Here is a 16,681-nt window from a genome sequence, read left to right as displayed (position 1 = left end):
TTCAGAGCATGGAACTACGACTTTGTGGCCATTATAGAGACTTGATGTTGTTCGGTGTGTCTAGGAAGGATTCCTGACACAAAATGTGGGGACAGAGTCACTAGAGGAGAGTACTATAGTACTAGGCAATGAACCTGGCCAGATAATAGATCTCTTGATGGGTGAGCATTTCAGTGACAGTGACTGCAGCTCCCTGATCTTTAGCATAGCATTGGAGAGGGATAGAAGAATATAGTATGGGAAAGAGGATTCCTGTTAATTGGGCCACCAGTTAATCAGGGGAGCCACTTTATTTGGGACAAACCTTACAGAACAAAACTTGGTCGAGTAAATAGCTGGGATCTGCTTTGGTTTTTTTGGGACACTACGCCGCTTAATTGGAATAGGAGCCTGTTGCCTAACAGTTTCTAACTAGCATCAATCACATGCACTTGTATGACTGTTCGACACGCAGCGTAGAGCAAACAGGTTATAAACAGCATCAGTTGCCTGTGTTTGTGTTATGTTATCCACGTAGGCCAACAGATGTTGATTCAAAAAGCAGTGATTTTTGATCATTTTAAAAAAATTTCAGACCAAAGCAGGAAATACGAAGACAAGGAAAGAGGTGAAGAAGACGCATCCGAACTTGAGCTGGTGACTACACAGGATGTCAGTAAATTTATTTTTGGATTACGACACTACTTCAAGCAGGAAGACAATGAAGAGAGTCCATATTCTACACTAGGTGTCTGTGCTGATTTTGTTCATTTATACTCAAAAGAAAATGGATGAAGTACACTGGATGAATTCCTCTGTCAATAGCTGTTAGAAACTAATACAAGGTTTTATAGTGCTGTAGTAGTATTACCAGTGTTCTAAATTGTTCTGTATTTCATTTAAATATATAATTTGTTACTCAGATAAACAATACTTTGACTTTTTCATACCTTTTTAACTATTTCCATGAAACTTCGGCTAATTGGGCCAAAACACACTGATGCCAATATGTCCTATTTAACCAGAATCTGTTATTTAATTGGAAGAAGGTAAGTTATGATGCTATTAGGCAGGAATTTGGGAAGCATGAATTGGGAACAGATGAACTCAGGGAAATGTACAAACTAAAATGTGGAGGTTGTTTAGGGAGCATTTGCATGGAGTCCTGGATAGGTTTGTCCCATTGAAGCTGGAAAAGGATGGTGGGGTGGAGGGACCATATGTGGAACATCTAGTCAAGAGGAAAAATGAAGCACACTTACGCTTTAGGAAGCAAGGATCACACAGGGTTCCAGAGAGCTATAAGATAGCTGTGAATGAGCTTAGGAAGATTCTTAGGAGAGTTAGAAGAAGATGTGTTAAAGCCTTGGCAAGTAGAATTAAGGAAAACCCCAAGGCGTAAAGAACAAGGGGATAACTAGAGTGTGGGGAGGGACAATCAGAGATAAAAGAGGAAATAAATGCTTAGGGTTGAAGGAGGTAGGGGAGGTCTTTAATGAATACTTTGCTTCAGTATTTGATGGTAAGAGGAACCTTGACAGATGTGAGGTCAGCTTAGAACAGGTTAATATGCTGGAACATGTCAATGATAAGAAAGAGGATGAGCTGGAACTTCTGAAGAACATTAGGTTAGATGGGTCCTCGGGGCTGGACAGGATATACCCCAAGTTGCTACAGGAAGAGATTGCTGAGGTCTTTGGTCACAGGAGTAGCAGCAAAAGATTGGAGAGTGGCAAATGGTATTCACTTTTTCAAGAAAAGGAATAGGGATAACGCTGGAAATTATAGATCAGTGAGTCTAACATCAGTGATAAGCAAACTACTACTGGAAAGGATTTTTAGAAGCAGGACTTATGAGCATTTAGAGAAGCATGGTCTGATTAGGGACAGTCAGCATGGCTTTGTGAGGGACATGTTATGCCTAATGAGCCTGATTGAATTCTTCAACGAAGTGACAAAACAAATTGATGAAGATAGCATGGTATGTTTTAGCAAGGTATTTGATAAGATTCCCCCATGGAAGGCTTATTCGGAAATCTAGGAAGCATGGGACCCAGGAAAACCTGGCAGCGTGGATTCAGAATTGGTTTGTGCACATATTCTGCCTGGAGGTCGGTGATTAGTGGTAGTCTGCAGGGATTTGTTCTGAGACCCCTGCTTTGGTGATTTTTATGTCAGATGAGGAAGTAGAAGGGTATTTTAATAAGCTTGCAGAATACATGAGGGTTGGTGGTGTTGATAATAGTGTGGAAAGTTGTTTTAGGCTACAGTGGGACATTGATAGGATGCAGAGTTGAACTGAGAAGTGCAGATGTAGTTCAATCTGGAAAGTATGAAGTGATACACTATGGAAGACTGAACTGGAAGGCAGAGTACAGGATTATTAGCAAAATTCTTAACAGTGCCGAGGAAAATAAGGATCTTAGGATCCACGTTCCTCAATGCTGCTACAAAAGTTGACAGAGTGATTAAGATAGCATATGGTCTGTTGGCCTTCATTATTTGGGGGACTGAATTCAAGAGCCACGAGGTAAATGCTGTAGCTCTATAAAACTCTGATTAGGGTGGCACTTGGAGTATTGTGTTCAGTTCTGATGCCGCATTATAGGATGTGGAAGTTTTAGAGAGGGTGCAGAGGAAATTTACCAGGATTCAACCTGCTTTAGGAAGAAGGTGTTATGAGAAAAGTTTCTGCGAGCTAGAATTTTTCTCTTTGGAGCAAAGTTTGATAAGAGATGACTTAAAAGAGGCATAGATCAAATGGACCAGCCAGAGATTTTGACACAGAGCAGAAATGGCTAATAAGAGGGGGGATAATGTTAAGGTGATTGGAAGTAAGTATGGGGGAATGTTAGAGGTAAGTTTTTTTTTTAACAGAGTGGTAAGTGTGTGGAATGCACTGCCAGGTGTAATGGTAGAGGCAAATATATTAGAGTCTCTTTGATAGACACATGGATGAAAGAAAAATGGAGAGCTATGTGGGAAGGAAGCGTTAAAATGATCTTGGAGATCTTGTACTGTGATAAACTGTTCTATGTTTCATGTTCTAAACAGTGTTTCATGTCTTTGTTCAGAATAAGGAAACCTCCCCTTAATCTCCTCTGATGAAATTGATTTTCTGCAGCTTTGAAGGATATATGTTTTTAAAACCTTGCTCACAGTAAATCAACATCTTTTGCAAAGCTACCACATGTTCTGTTCACGGACTGCAACCAGCCCTGATTAGCTTGCTAAATCATTTATGAGGACAGCTACACATTAACCACATTGGTATGTCTGAAAGTCAGAAACAGATCTAACTGGTAAAAATGGCATATTTCCTTCCTCAAGACAATTGGAATTTTATGCTGATCTGGTTCTCACTATTACCAACACTAGCTTTTTTCCCCACAAAATTAAATTGATTTGAAATTCTCTAGTTCACATATTAGTAGCCTAATAATCTGAGATCCTTGATGCTAATCCAATAATTTAACAATATTTCACTAAATGTTATGGAAACAAATTTGAATCATCATTCTCATAGTTTATTGTACATTTTAAGACCAAAGTTACATACAATTCATCTTTATAGGTGGAGCTGGATATATAATCAATTCATAATTCCGGGATTACTAAACCCCAGTCAAGTGATTTTCAATTGTCTGATGTTTGGGGAAGTTCTGACATAAGATTTGACCTCTTCACAGATGCTGCCTGACCTGTTGCTTTAGCTTTAGCACTTTTGATTCATTTTGGATTTCCAGGATTTTGCATTTATACACTCAATAGTCATTTCAATAGGTACAACTGTCCAGCTGGTTGTTAATGCAAATATCAAAACACACAATCATGTGGCAACAATTCAATGCATAAAAGCATGCAGATATAATCAAAGCTCAAAGTAAATTTATTATCAAAGTACACGTGCCACCATATAAAACCTTGAGATTCATCTCGAGGGCATACTCAAACGATCCACAATAGAATAATAACCATAATGGAATCAATGAAAGACGGATCAACTTGGATGTTCAACCAGTGAGTAAATATAAAAAGAAAGAAATAATAATAATAATAATAATAATGATAAATTAGCAAAAAATGTCAAAAACATGTGATGAAAAATCCTTGAAAGTGAGTTTAAAGGTTGTGGGAACATTTCAATAAAGGAGCAAGTGAAGTCCAGTGAAGTTATCCCCTTTGGTTCAAGGGCTTGATGGTTGAGGGGTAATAACTATTCTTGAACCTGGTTGTGAGAGTCATGAGACTCCTGTACCTTCTTACTGATGGCAGCAGTGAGAAGAGGGCATAACCTTGGTGGTCGGGGACTCCGACGATGGATGCTACTTTCCTGCAACAACGTTGCATATACATGCTCAATGGTGGGGAGGACTTTACCTGTGATGGACTGGGCTGTATCCACTACTTTTTTTGGATTTTGCATTCAAGGGCATTCCATACCAGGCTGTGATGCAGTCAGTCAATATACTCTCCACTACGCATCTATAGAAGTTTGTCAAGGTTTTAAATATCATGCCGAATCTTCACAAACTCCGAAGTAGAGGCGCTGCCATATTTTCTTCATAATTACACTTATATGCTGGGCCCAGGACAGGTCCTCCAAAATGATAACACCAAGGACTTTAAAGTTGCTGAATCTCTCCACCCCTGATTCTCCTATGCGGACCGGCTCATGAATTTCTGGTTTCCTCCTCCTTAAGCTAACATCAGTTCCCTGGTCTTGCTGACATTGAGTAAGAGGTTGATGCTATGGCACCACTCAGCCAGATTTTCAATCTCCCTCCTATCTGCTGATTCATCACCACCTTTAATTCAGCCTATGAATAGTGTCATCAGAGAACTTTTACATGGCATCGCCACACAGTTATAAGTATAAAGCGAGTAGAGCAGGGGCGAAGCACAAAGCCTTGTGGTGCATCTGTGCTGATGGAGATTATGGAGGAGATGTTGTTGGCAATCCAAACTGACTAGGGTGTGCAAGTTGCGAAATCGAGGATCCAATTACACAAGGAGGTATTGAAGCAAAGGTCTTGGTGGAGCTTATTGAATAGTTCTGAGGGGATGATGTTATTGAATGCCAAGCTGTAGTCAATAAAGAGCATCCTGATGGATGCTCCTTTGTTGTCCAGATACTCCAGAGCTGAGTGAAGAGCCAATGAGACAGAATCTGCTGTGGACTTCTTACTCTGGCAGGCAAATTGGAGCAGATCCAAGTCATTTCTCAGGCAAGAGCTGATATGTTTAATCACTGGCCTCTTAAAACACTTCAACACTGTGGATTTAGATGCTTCGAGATAGTAGTCATCAAGGCAGGTTGCAGCATTCTTCTTAGGCACCAGTATAAGTAAAACCTGCTTGAAGCAGGTGGATACCTCAGACTGCCAAAGTGAGGTTGAACACACCAGCCAGTTGTTGTTCAGACCAAACATCAGTACGGGGAAGAAACGTGATCTAATTGACTTTGACCGTGAAAGGCGGAGGGCAGAGCTTAGTCAAGATATCGCTAAACGGTGACTCCATTTCTTACATCTTCGGAATCAGTTTTATTTCCATCTTTAATATCTCTATTTTCCCCTTTCAGGGTTCTTTTGAAGACCCTGACCTGGAGTTACACGTTGACTCCAGATATTTGCAGAATGGGACCCGCTCTCGAGGTGCCATGACTGACCGCTATCTGACCTGCCAAGGGTGCGGCTTAAGAGTTCCGCTTGCCTTTGGAGGCCTAGGATCTCGGGTCTCTGGAGGTAGGTGGATTGAAGGTTAGTGTCCCAGACCAGTGCGTCGTAGGAGCTGGAAGATCTTTAGCTGAGTGCCCAGAGACCTGAGATCATTGGGCATAGAGCTCGGAAATAGTGATGCAATGGACTTTTAACATCATAAACCAACCAGTTGTTTGTTATGTCTCTCCTCTTGCTGTGAAACGGAGACATCTCCTTCTCCTCTTATTAGGGAGAGAGAGAACCTGTAGTATGTCAAATACTGGGCAAACACATAGTCTTTGGAGTACTGCAAGTCTGTGTCTTTGCTGTTGCTTTTGTTGTTTGCTTGAGTGCTCAGTGGAGGGTGCCGATGCTTTTTTTGCCAGTGGGGGAAGGGGAAACATTGCTTGCTGCCACTTACACACAGGATGGAGGGGAGTTGGGGGGCACTTTGGGGTTCGAACATTTAACTCTCATTCATTCTTTGGGGCACTCCTCCGTTTTCAGGGATGGTTGCAAAGAAAAAGCATTTCAGGATGTATATTGTATACATTTCTTTGACATTGAATGATTGCTGATGCCAGATGGGGTGTTTGATTATCTCAGAAACTGCTGATCTTCTGGGATTGTCATGCACAACAGTGTCTGGAGTTTACAGAGAATGGTGTTTAAAAAAAAATTCAGAAAGAAAACATCCATTGAGTGGCAGTTCTGTTGGTGAAAATGCCTTGTTAATGAGAGGTCAGAGGAGAATGGTCAGTCTGGCTCAAGCTGACAGGAAACTGACAGTATCTCACATAACCACTCTTTACAACAGTGGTGTGCAGAAGACCATCTCCTAATGCACAACATCCTTGAAGTGGATGGGCTTCAGGAGCAGAAGACCACGAACTAAGACTGCTTCCTAATAGGAAGACCAAGAAATACACTTGGGCCATGTTACTAGGTACTTCCTGTACCTAACTAAATAGCCACTGAGTGTATCTGGGATAATTCTATCCTGATCTTTCCTTCTATATTATCAGCTGTGAATTTTGGTATTTGTATCTTTGATTCCTATTAATTAGTAAGAAAGTCCCTAAATCAAATGTCATCTTTTTGATCTTACCAATGTAATGACATTTGTCATACTGACCCCGAGAAGTTCCCCTTTGCCATGCAGGAGGAACTCTTATTACTTACTGTACCAACACCAGAAGACTTCTACAATGGTAAGTATGGTCTTGGCTGTGGAGTGACCTAGCAATAGTGCCTTCCCAGTGTAATCCAAGTTCAGAGAACTTTTCTTTTTAATTCATTTTTTGGATTATGGATGTATAGTAGTTGAATTGTCAGATGATGCTGCCTATTTCTAATCTCTAACTAAGACAATGGTGGTTGTTACTCCTCGCCATTTCTTTAGCATTTTGTCTGTTTTTTTTAAAAAACGAGCTCGATGTTAAACAGAGCATAAATGGAAAGCATAAAAGCAGCCGGCCAGATTCGAAACCAGGACTATTTTGCCTCAAAGTCCACTACAGCACCAGCCAGCTTGTGAGAGGGCGTGGGTGTGGGAGATTGGTGTTCCCATGGAAGCTTACAGAACACAGCTTTCTGCTGTGTAAGACCAGATGCTTTCTCACAATCCAGGAATGAATAGATTTATATGTTTTCCATGTTAAAAACTGTCAATATATTTGATGAGTTCTAAAATTCAGTTGTGATTGACGTACTCCAGCTCTTTTACCTGCCGACATTCTCTACTTCAGCATGAAATGAGTGTTAGAATGCAGAGCCCTGGTTGTTCAAAAACAAATCCATACGCAGAGCAATGTTGAGCTTTTGCTTTTGCCTACATTGTGATGACAACATATAAAAAATATTTGGAAAAGGGAATAGTGCCAGAAGAATAGGAAGCAGGAAACAATATTCCCGAATTCAAAAAAGGAGAACAAATCCAGGGAGCTTTATGACCATTTAGCTTCCAGTCAAGATGGTGCCTGTGTACAGTGCTCCCATGTTTGACATCTTCTGGATAGACCATGAAATTATTTATTTCTTTTTTTTAAAATCTTTTATGTCTGCTTTTCATCTTGAATGTATTTCTGGAACTGTTGGAACCTGTGACTTGCAGTTTGGCGATCCAGCACTTTGCTGTCTCAGAGAGGTTTCCAGGAGGCCGAGGCAGCAGCGTGAGCCTTGTGGCGAGGAGGCTGGGGGACAGCGTGTGAGCTGACGTCTGACTCCATTTTGCCGATTAAAGCTTCCATTTTTGGCTGATTAAAACAACGAGGGGAATCGAAACATCAAAGCTAATGTAGAAGGTGAGCCTGCCTTTTGATCACTGGTGGATCACTCCGCTGCCAGAGAGCAGAGACTGTGTGGCCTGTCGTTGTGCCTGGAGGATGTTACCAAGGTTTTCCGCATTTTGGATATGGATATCCTCTTGGACTATGGACTCTTTCTCAGTCTTATAGTTTTTTATACTCTGCGTTTGTTGCCCGATCCTTCCCGTTTTTTTGTGCGGGCAGAATTTGGGGGTCAATGTTCCTGTTCCATTTTGTTTGTTTTTTCATGCAGCGAACAGGGGATTTGGGGGTTGATGACCGTTCTGTTCTGTCTTGGTTTCATGGATATCTGGAGAAGAATTTCAGAGTGGTATACTTTGATAATAAATTAATTTTTGAACCTTTTTGAATATAGCTAACAGAATGGAAACCTCACCAACATAACTGAAAGACATCAGGAATCTACAGATGAAAAATAATCAATAGGAATGTATATGGTCATGCTTGATCAATTAGTGAATTCAAAGTAATTTTGTTATAAAAATACAGATACATCACCATATACAACCCTATGATTCATTTCTTGCAGGCATACTCAATAAATCCATAATAGAATCAACGAAAGACAGCACCAACTTGGGTGTTCAACTAGTGTCAAAAGACAACAAACTGCACATACAAAATCAAAGAAATAATAATAATAAATAAATAAACAATAAATATCAAGAACATGAGATGAAGAGTCCTTGAAAGTGAGTCCATAGGTTGTGGGAACATTTCAATGGAGCAAGAGGGGTACTAACTGTTCCTTAAGTCCTAAGCTGCTGCTCCTTCTTCCTGTTGGCAGCAACTAAAAGAGACCATGTCTGAGATAGTGGTGGGAGGTCTGGGGGGGGGGGGTCCCAGATGATGTATGGTTATTCATTAAAAACAATGACCAAGGATGATGTTAAATAGATTTTTAAACCGTTTTCAACAACTTCTTCCTTTATATGTAGCATAAATGTCCCGAAACACTTTGTAAAATTATATTAAACAAACCCAGTCTCCTGAAAACAAGATGGTGAGGCAGAATAACAAAACTCTGGTGAATCAAGTTGATTCTCGACCAGGATCAGAGATACATGGAGTGTGGAAGTAAGTGCCAAATGAATGGTAAGATGAATTTGCAAAACTTATTCGAATTCCCAAATAGCAATGTTGCCGCGTGATTACTATCTCAGCAACTTAGAAGAAAGGTCAGATAATAACGTGGCAAACAGCGCAGCTCACTCGCAGGAGAGGTTTAAGTCCCTCACTTCTCTTTCAAAATAATGTAAGTGATGTTCCAGAAATCGGATGTCAGGCTAACACTGTTCATTATTTAAATAAACACTTTAGACTCTAGAGTTTCAAAGTGTTCAGCGACAGAATGCAGGTTAAGTAACATTATATATCACAACGTTGAGAAAGCGTGATAAATCACAAAAACATGAATAAACATTCAACATTCAATAATGTAACTGAGATGGAATCTCTGAAATCAATGGATATCACAACTGGAGGCCCATAGGGATTTGGGGTCCCTCTCTCATCTGTAATTAATCACATCCCGATCCTTTACTACTTTTGTGTTGCTCGCTAGTCTTTTTTTCCTCACCCTTTCATGTCTTTGTGGTTTTCTCTCGCTTCTCTCTTCTGCCAATTACGTCTACATACAACAGTGCCTCTAGAGACGGGGCTTTTGTTTTGAAGCCAAACATTATACATCAGTATCGAACATGTCCCACGGCCAGCGGACCCTTTGCACCAGAACGTAACCGAGCGAGGCGGGAAGAAGCGGGTGGAGGGAGGAGTGGGCGGACGCATGCGTGCGGGGTCTGTTCGCTGCGGGAGTGGGAGTGGGAGCGGCGCCGGCTGAGGGACAAGTGAGAGGCTTCAACCCGTCCTGCGACTCTTACCATTTGTACGGCAATGTTGCTCTTCGGAAGTTTAAGTATTTGGGGTAAGTTTTTTTGGGGGGAGGGGGAAATTAAAGATATTTTCTCTTCCCAAACAAATTAGGAGTGCTTTCAAGGGACGTGTTTGAAATCTAAATAATAATTATAACTGCATGCTGCAACTTTTATCTACTCTGTACCCAGTTCCAAAAGTTTAAATAAATGGGAACAAATTTGTAACTGTTTCATATGTGGGATAACGCTCGCACAGTTAAAAGTGAAGTGAAAAGTTTTTTTTCTTCTTCTTCTGCAACTGATGCTTTGTAGCAGATCCGTTACTAATTCCCCAAATTACCGGTAGAACCCTTGACCTCGTTTCGCAAACTTGTTCGTGAGGAGTTGGCTCACAGTTCTGATACACAGCGCTGGTCAGATACAGACAGTAGTGTGATTCCAATAGGACCAGCTGTTGAATGCCGTTCTTCAAAGGAGCTCCCAATCTGCCAGTAATTCTCAACCTACTTCACGTGTATCTACAACCTCAAAAGTATTTACGCCACTATTTGTAGGATTAATTCACTAAAAGGCACTCACTAAATTAAAAGGTGTAAATTTTAAGTGATCTGTCAGTCAGTTCTTTTTTGGGAAATCCGAGCTTGTTCTTAAGATAAACTGTTTGATTTTTTTGAGATTTATTAGCTCTGTTTAAAATGTTCCTGCCTGTATTTTAATTTGTCTGAAATGTCCATCTCAGTTCAAGCTTGTCCTTCTGCACCGTGAAGCAGTTTGGTAATCTGATTCTCAGCTGAGTGAAAGATTGCTTTATGCAGAATGGGCCTCTTGGTCTGCAGACAAAAATCAGCACGAATCCTAATTAACTTCCATTACCTCCATCACAACTAATACAATTGGTAATGATATCAACATTTCAAAGCTTGAAAGAATGCAGGTGTGCACACAACCAATTTCAGTGAGAGTGGCATGACCGAAGCCATCAGGAAGTTTGGTAACTGAATGAAGTAATTCATGATTCCCATTTTGTAAACTTCAGGTGGTCTGATTCCTAACCTATAACCTGTCTTCAGATTCTTGTATATCTTGAGTAATAGCAAAATCTTGTGCAAAATGAGAAGTCAGAGACAGTGAGGCAGTCAGAATGCTCTCCACAGTACATCTGTAGAAATTTGCGAGTGTTTTTTGATGACATACCAAATCTCCTCAAGCTCCTAATGAAATACAGCTGCTGTCTTGCCCTCTTTGTTGCTGCATCAATACCGAGGGGGAAATTACTAGGCTTTGGTGTTTGGGAAGGAGGGCGTGGGTCTTGTGTGACACCTTGGGAAAGTTGCCCCAAGCAGAATAGGTAGACTGTTCTGTTTCTTTGAAGCCACTGTTTACGATCATCTCTGCTTTGTCTTCCAGTCACCCTTTGGCATTGTGTGCTCTCTCAGGAGCCAGTATACAGTTATGGCTGTGCTGAAGGAAGTTGTTATCCAGCCACAGGGGATCTGCTGATTGGGCGAGCTGATAAGCTCTCTGCTACCTCCACTTGTGGTTTACATAAACCCGAGCCCTTCTGTATTGTCAGCCACCTTCAGGTATGATGTATGTTTTATTGAATATGATTTGTGTGTGAGTGAAGAGCAAGAAGCCATACTGGTGCATTCAGTTCAAAAAATATTTGTGCAGTAAAGCCTATGATTTGCTTTTGAACCTAAATTGACTACCTACCTCATTCACAAATTGCTTAGTCTTGAGCTGCCTTATTGTGATGTCTCACGTGAAGGCGTGGCCCAAACACCTGTACAAGATAACCTAAGATAGTTCAAATATATCTTGATGGGGACTATTTAACTATTTGTGTCACACAATTACTTAAAAAACAGCTCCGCAATATTCCCCAAGACACCCAGTGATTGGGAAATTGATGCAATTCTTCTGTGGGTCAAATTGCACTCCTCAAAAAAAAGGAATTGTGCATGTGCAAGCTTGTACAAATGGAGTTTTCAGATAGATGGGCGTGGATTGTGAGCCTGCACACCAAAAGTCCATATTGGAATATCCAGAGCAGCTCCTTAACATCGTGTTCTGAAGATTTATTTTTTAAAGTCTCACTTCTGTTTGTGACTGATGAGGTTTGTCAAGCAGAGGACAGAAAATGACTTAACTGACTTGTTCGTAGGAAGCAAAAATTAGTCTTTGAACTTGGCTAATGATTCCTTCATTGAGCTTTTTTAATCATTAAAGGAACTTGCCTCCAGATCATTTTTTTTTAAAGCTTCACACGGTTCTAATCTGGAGTTAATAAAATTATTTTCTGATACCAGCACTTAATGTGTTCTATTCTGTTAGAAGTCAGTAACTTCTATTTGAAATAATTACTTCAAACTACATTATTTGTATCACCAATGAAAATTCTTGAATAAAAAGTTTATTTCTTCAGACAAACACAATTTTGGCCATATTATTTCAATACATCGTAGTGAGACTGCTTGCACTTTGGTAGTATTGATATGGATGTGACATTATACCAGGGCTCCCCGACCTTTTTTTTGTGCTGTGGAATTTTGTGCCATTAAGCAAGGGGTCCATGGGTCCCAGGTTTGGAAACCCTGCATTGAACCAAGACCCATCTATCTGTTCGCGTGAATGTAAAAGATCCCAGAGTCAGGATCGGGTTATTCTGATCCCAATACAAACGAGGTGCTGAGGTGCAGATGCTGGGAATCTGAGCAACACCCCCAAAATGCTGGAGGAACTCAGCAGGCCAGGCAGTATCTATGGAAAAGAGTACAGTCGACGTTTTGGGCTGAGACCCCTCGGCAGGATTGGAGATAAAAAGATGAGTAGATTTAAAAGGTGGGGGGAAGGGAGAGAGAAACATAAGATGATAAGTGAAACCGAGAGGGGAGGAATGAAGTAAAAAGCTGGGAAGTTGATTGGTGAAAGAGATGCAGGGCTGGAGAAGAGGGAGCCTGATAGGGGACAGAAGGCCATGGAAGAAAGAAAAAGGGGGAGGAGCACCAGAGGGAGGCAATGGGCAGGGAAGGAGATTTTGTTTTTCTGATCCCAAGGAGTTATTCTACGGAGAAATTTTCTGGTCCAGATACAAACCGAGAAATCTCAAAAGCAATGAGTTAAACTGGGGTAGTCTAAGGAAAGTTTTAAGTCTGAAAGCAGAGTAGCTAGTGAGGGGAGGACAAGGTTGATTTAAAAGCTTTGTGCAGGAGAGAAATGGGCTTGAATATGGTTGAGTAGCAGGACAACCTGGAGGAAAACTGTGAGACATGGAGCCATGACTTATTGGGGAGTAAGATTTTGCAAGGTATAAGATCACAAATTTAATATTAAGAAAGTCCTTCTCAGCTGAGGTTTTGAAGCCCTAGGAAATTACTACTGTACATTCTTGATCTAGACTGAATAATTCATTTTGCAGTTGCAATTCATAGAGTATTGATTTCTGCAGTTTACCATATCAAATGGCTTTGCATCACTGAAATGTGGCCAGTGGCAAACTTTACATTCTCCTTGTAATCTCTACTGTGTAATGTAAATAGCCCAACTGCCTGGTGCAGCAGTACTTCACACAAATGTGTGCGTGTATATTTCTATCTGGTTTAAATGCCGGTTCCTGCAAAACGAGGGTAGTGAGTACCAGCAACATAATTACAAAGTATTTCTACAGTATATTTCTGAACACATTTCTGCCAGTGGTTGACTGTATAGTAATCCGGAGAGTTGTGAATGAAGGTTACCGTCCTTTGATGTAAGCAGAGCAAACGAGCAGTGTCTTCCAATCAGTCCAGATGAGATTGCATGCCTTTTTGGCTGATATTAACATAGATAAGTGATGAGATCATATTACAGTGGTTTTAACTTGGTCAAGGTGCTCTGTAACTAACCAGTAACGGCAACATTGTCAACCAGCACTCAAAGTAAATAACTTTGTTCGAAGGTGGTAACTTAGAAGGGGAAAAAGAATGGTAATTTGTAGCTATACAGATCAAAAGTGAGACAGGCAAATCTCAGTCATCCAAGGCACCATCTCCCTCCCCTTAAAAGTTGGGACGGTTTTTGCCTTTAAGTTCAACAAATGTTTTAAAATAAGAATTGGAGTGTTTTCCATTGCATTTGTATCTGGGATTCCCAGCTCAAGACTACATCAGATGCAGAGTTTATCCTAATCAGTTTTAGCTTGATCGGTACTAGTTTGTGTATTTTACGTATCGATACTGTTCAGTCTGCAGATGTATATTCTGAATGCTGGATTTGCCCACGTGAGTACTCTGCTGTGAGGTTTTGGTTCTTTTTGTTCTCTGATACAAGATAAACACAAAGAACAGATTTGTAAATATTTTTAAATGAATAAACAAATTGTTGAAATAGTTAATGCTTTTCCCATAGTTGCATAGTAAAGCCAATCTTTCAATGGGCCTAATCAATTGGCGTCTGACAGCTGCTTTGTGAGAGAATTGTCTGCAATCAGCAGTCCTGTTTTGTCTTCATTTTGCAAGTGCCTCTAACAACACACACACTAAATGTTGGGGGAACTCAGCAGATCGGGCAGCGTCTATAGAAATAAATAAACAGTCGGTGTTTTAGGCCAAGACCTCTCCTCAGGGCCAGAAAGGAAGGGGGAAGGGGGAGGATTGTGATGAAGTGCTTTGAGAAATTGGTGATTTAAAAAATACAACTCTTACCTGAGAAGAGCACAACGATACATAACAAAATCACCTTTAAGACCAATGGGTGGGTGGATACTCTCCAAGTGCCAACAATGGCTATTTTTCCTTAGGATAATGCAGGAACTTCAAGTCCAGCCATCAATTCTCCAGAAATGAATGCTTCATTGAATCAGTCTTAACCTACAGCATCACGGCATGGTCGGAGCAGTGAGCACTATGAACCTCAGTCCACTCAACAGAATTATCAGAATAAGTAGTAAAATAATTGGCCAGGAACAAGAATCACTCAGCAGCATCCACAAGAGATGAACAATAAAGAAGGCTCAACAAATAGTAGAAGACATTACACAGACACTTCACACATACTACACTCTCACGCCATAGGGACACCACTACAGATCCCTGCACCAGAAGGGCCTTATCCAGTCTTATGCCTTCCTCCATTCACTTTCTCAACACCCAATTTGGAATATATAGTATGGATAGTACCTTTGACAGTAAAGCTGTCATTTTTATTATGTGTATTTGTATTTTAAATCACATGCATTAATTCTTAGTATTTATTATCTATTGTGAGTATTTTATACAGGATTTATACAGTATTGTCGTGGTGTGCTACATGCAGCGCTGAAATAACGACACTTAGTCGGTGAGCAGCAGTTACAAAAGAGGTTTATTCAAACTTCGCGGCCTCGCTTTAAAGCCTTCCTGTTCCTGCCCTGCTCGGGCGGGAATGCTGCAGGGGGCGCGTATTCACAGTCCCGTCCCGTGCGCGGGCTTCTCCCCTTGCTGGTGAAGCAGGCTTGTCGCCCTCTTTGGGACCTGCCTCAATGCCGGCACGCACCACTTTGTGAGCCGGTTCGAGTGCGCTGGGAAGTGGGTTGCCACATAACCCCCCCCCGCAGAACCGGCGATACACCGCCCAAAGTCCTCAGTGTGGGTCAGAATCTGTTTGGGAGGTCTGCCTCTGTGCTGCTGTGCCTGAATCTCGACTGGCTGCGCCAAGTCCACATGGGCCGATTTGAGTCGGTCCACTGTGAAAACCTCTCTCCCCCCAATGTCCAACATGAATGTGGACCCATTGTTCCTGATCACCGTAAACGGCCCCTCATAGGGCCGCTGTAGCGGTGCCCGATATCTGCTCCGTCGTACAAAAACAAACTTACAGTTCTGCAGGTCTTTGGATACGCAGGTCGGGTTCTGCCCGTGCTGTGAAGTGGGTATGGGGGCTAGGTTACCGAGCTTCTCACGTAGTCTGCCCAGGACTGCTGCGGGTTCTTCCTCTTGCCCCCTTGGGGCTGGTATGAACTCTCCGGGGACGACCAGGGGTGCGCCGTATACCAACTCGGCCGACGAGGTGTGCAGATCCACCTTGGGCACCGTGCGGATTCCAAGCAGGACCCAGGGAAGCTCGTCCACCCGGTTAGGCCCTTTGAGACGGGCCATGAGAGCCGACTTCAGGTGACGGTGGAAACGTTCCACTAGTCCGTTCGACTGTGGGTGGCAGGCAGTTGTGTGGTGCAGCTGTGTCCCCAAAAGGCTGGCCACAGCTGACCACAGGCTGGAGGTGAACTGGGCGCCTCTGTCGGAGGTAATGTGGGCTGGTACACCAAAGTGAGATACCCAGGTTGCAATCAGTGCTCGGGCGAAAGATTCGGAGGTGGTGTCGGTGAGCGAGACCGCCTCTGGACATATTGTGAACTGGTACACGATAGTCAGGAGGTGCCGCGCTCCTTGCGACACTGGCAGGGGGGCCCACGATATCCACATGAAAGTGGTCGAAACGCCGGTGGGTGGGGTGGAACTGCTGCGGCAGGGCTTTGGTGTGCCGCTGCACCTTGGCTGGTTGGCAGTGCATCCACATTTTGGCCCATTCACTGACCTGCTTGCGGAGTCCGTGCCAAGCGAACCTGTTGGCTACCATTCGGACGGTTGTCCTGATGGAGGGGTGCGCTAAGTTGAGAACGGAGTTGAAAACGCGCCGCCGCCAAGGTGCCGGGTCGACGGGGCGGGGTTGGCCGGTGGTGACATCACAGAGTAGGGTCCTCTCACCTGGGCCTACGGGGAGGTCCTGGAGCTGCAAACCGGAGACTGCGGTTCTGTAACTTGGGATCTCCTCGTCTGCCTGC

General features: G+C 42.3%; 1 protein-coding gene and 1 long non-coding RNA gene across 2 annotated transcripts in view; one reads left to right on the top strand and one right to left on the bottom strand.

Moving 5' to 3' along the window:
* LOC132403815 (uncharacterized) overlaps positions 1–9,656 on the bottom strand; it is a 152,809-nt gene extending 143,153 nt beyond the window's left edge. The window contains exon 1 of the long non-coding RNA XR_009515349.1: positions 9,588–9,656. This is a non-coding gene — a long non-coding RNA (uncharacterized LOC132403815). The remainder of the gene's footprint in view (positions 1–9,587) is intronic.
* Positions 9,657–9,758: 102 nt separating this feature from the next.
* lamb1a (laminin, beta 1a) overlaps positions 9,759–16,681 on the top strand; it is a 90,441-nt gene continuing 83,518 nt past the window's right edge. Inside the window, exons 1-2 of the mRNA XM_059987528.1 lie at positions 9,759–9,932; positions 11,290–11,465. Coding sequence (XP_059843511.1) covers positions 9,902–9,932; positions 11,290–11,465 — 207 coding nt within the window. The 5' untranslated portion in view covers positions 9,759–9,901. The remainder of the gene's footprint in view (positions 9,933–11,289; positions 11,466–16,681) is intronic.

The sequence above is a fragment of the Hypanus sabinus genome, chromosome 13, assembly GCF_030144855.1.
Source record: "Hypanus sabinus isolate sHypSab1 chromosome 13, sHypSab1.hap1, whole genome shotgun sequence".
Taxonomy (NCBI): domain Eukaryota; kingdom Metazoa; phylum Chordata; class Chondrichthyes; order Myliobatiformes; family Dasyatidae; genus Hypanus; species Hypanus sabinus.
This window is presented reverse-complemented; position numbering and strand designations above follow the sequence as displayed.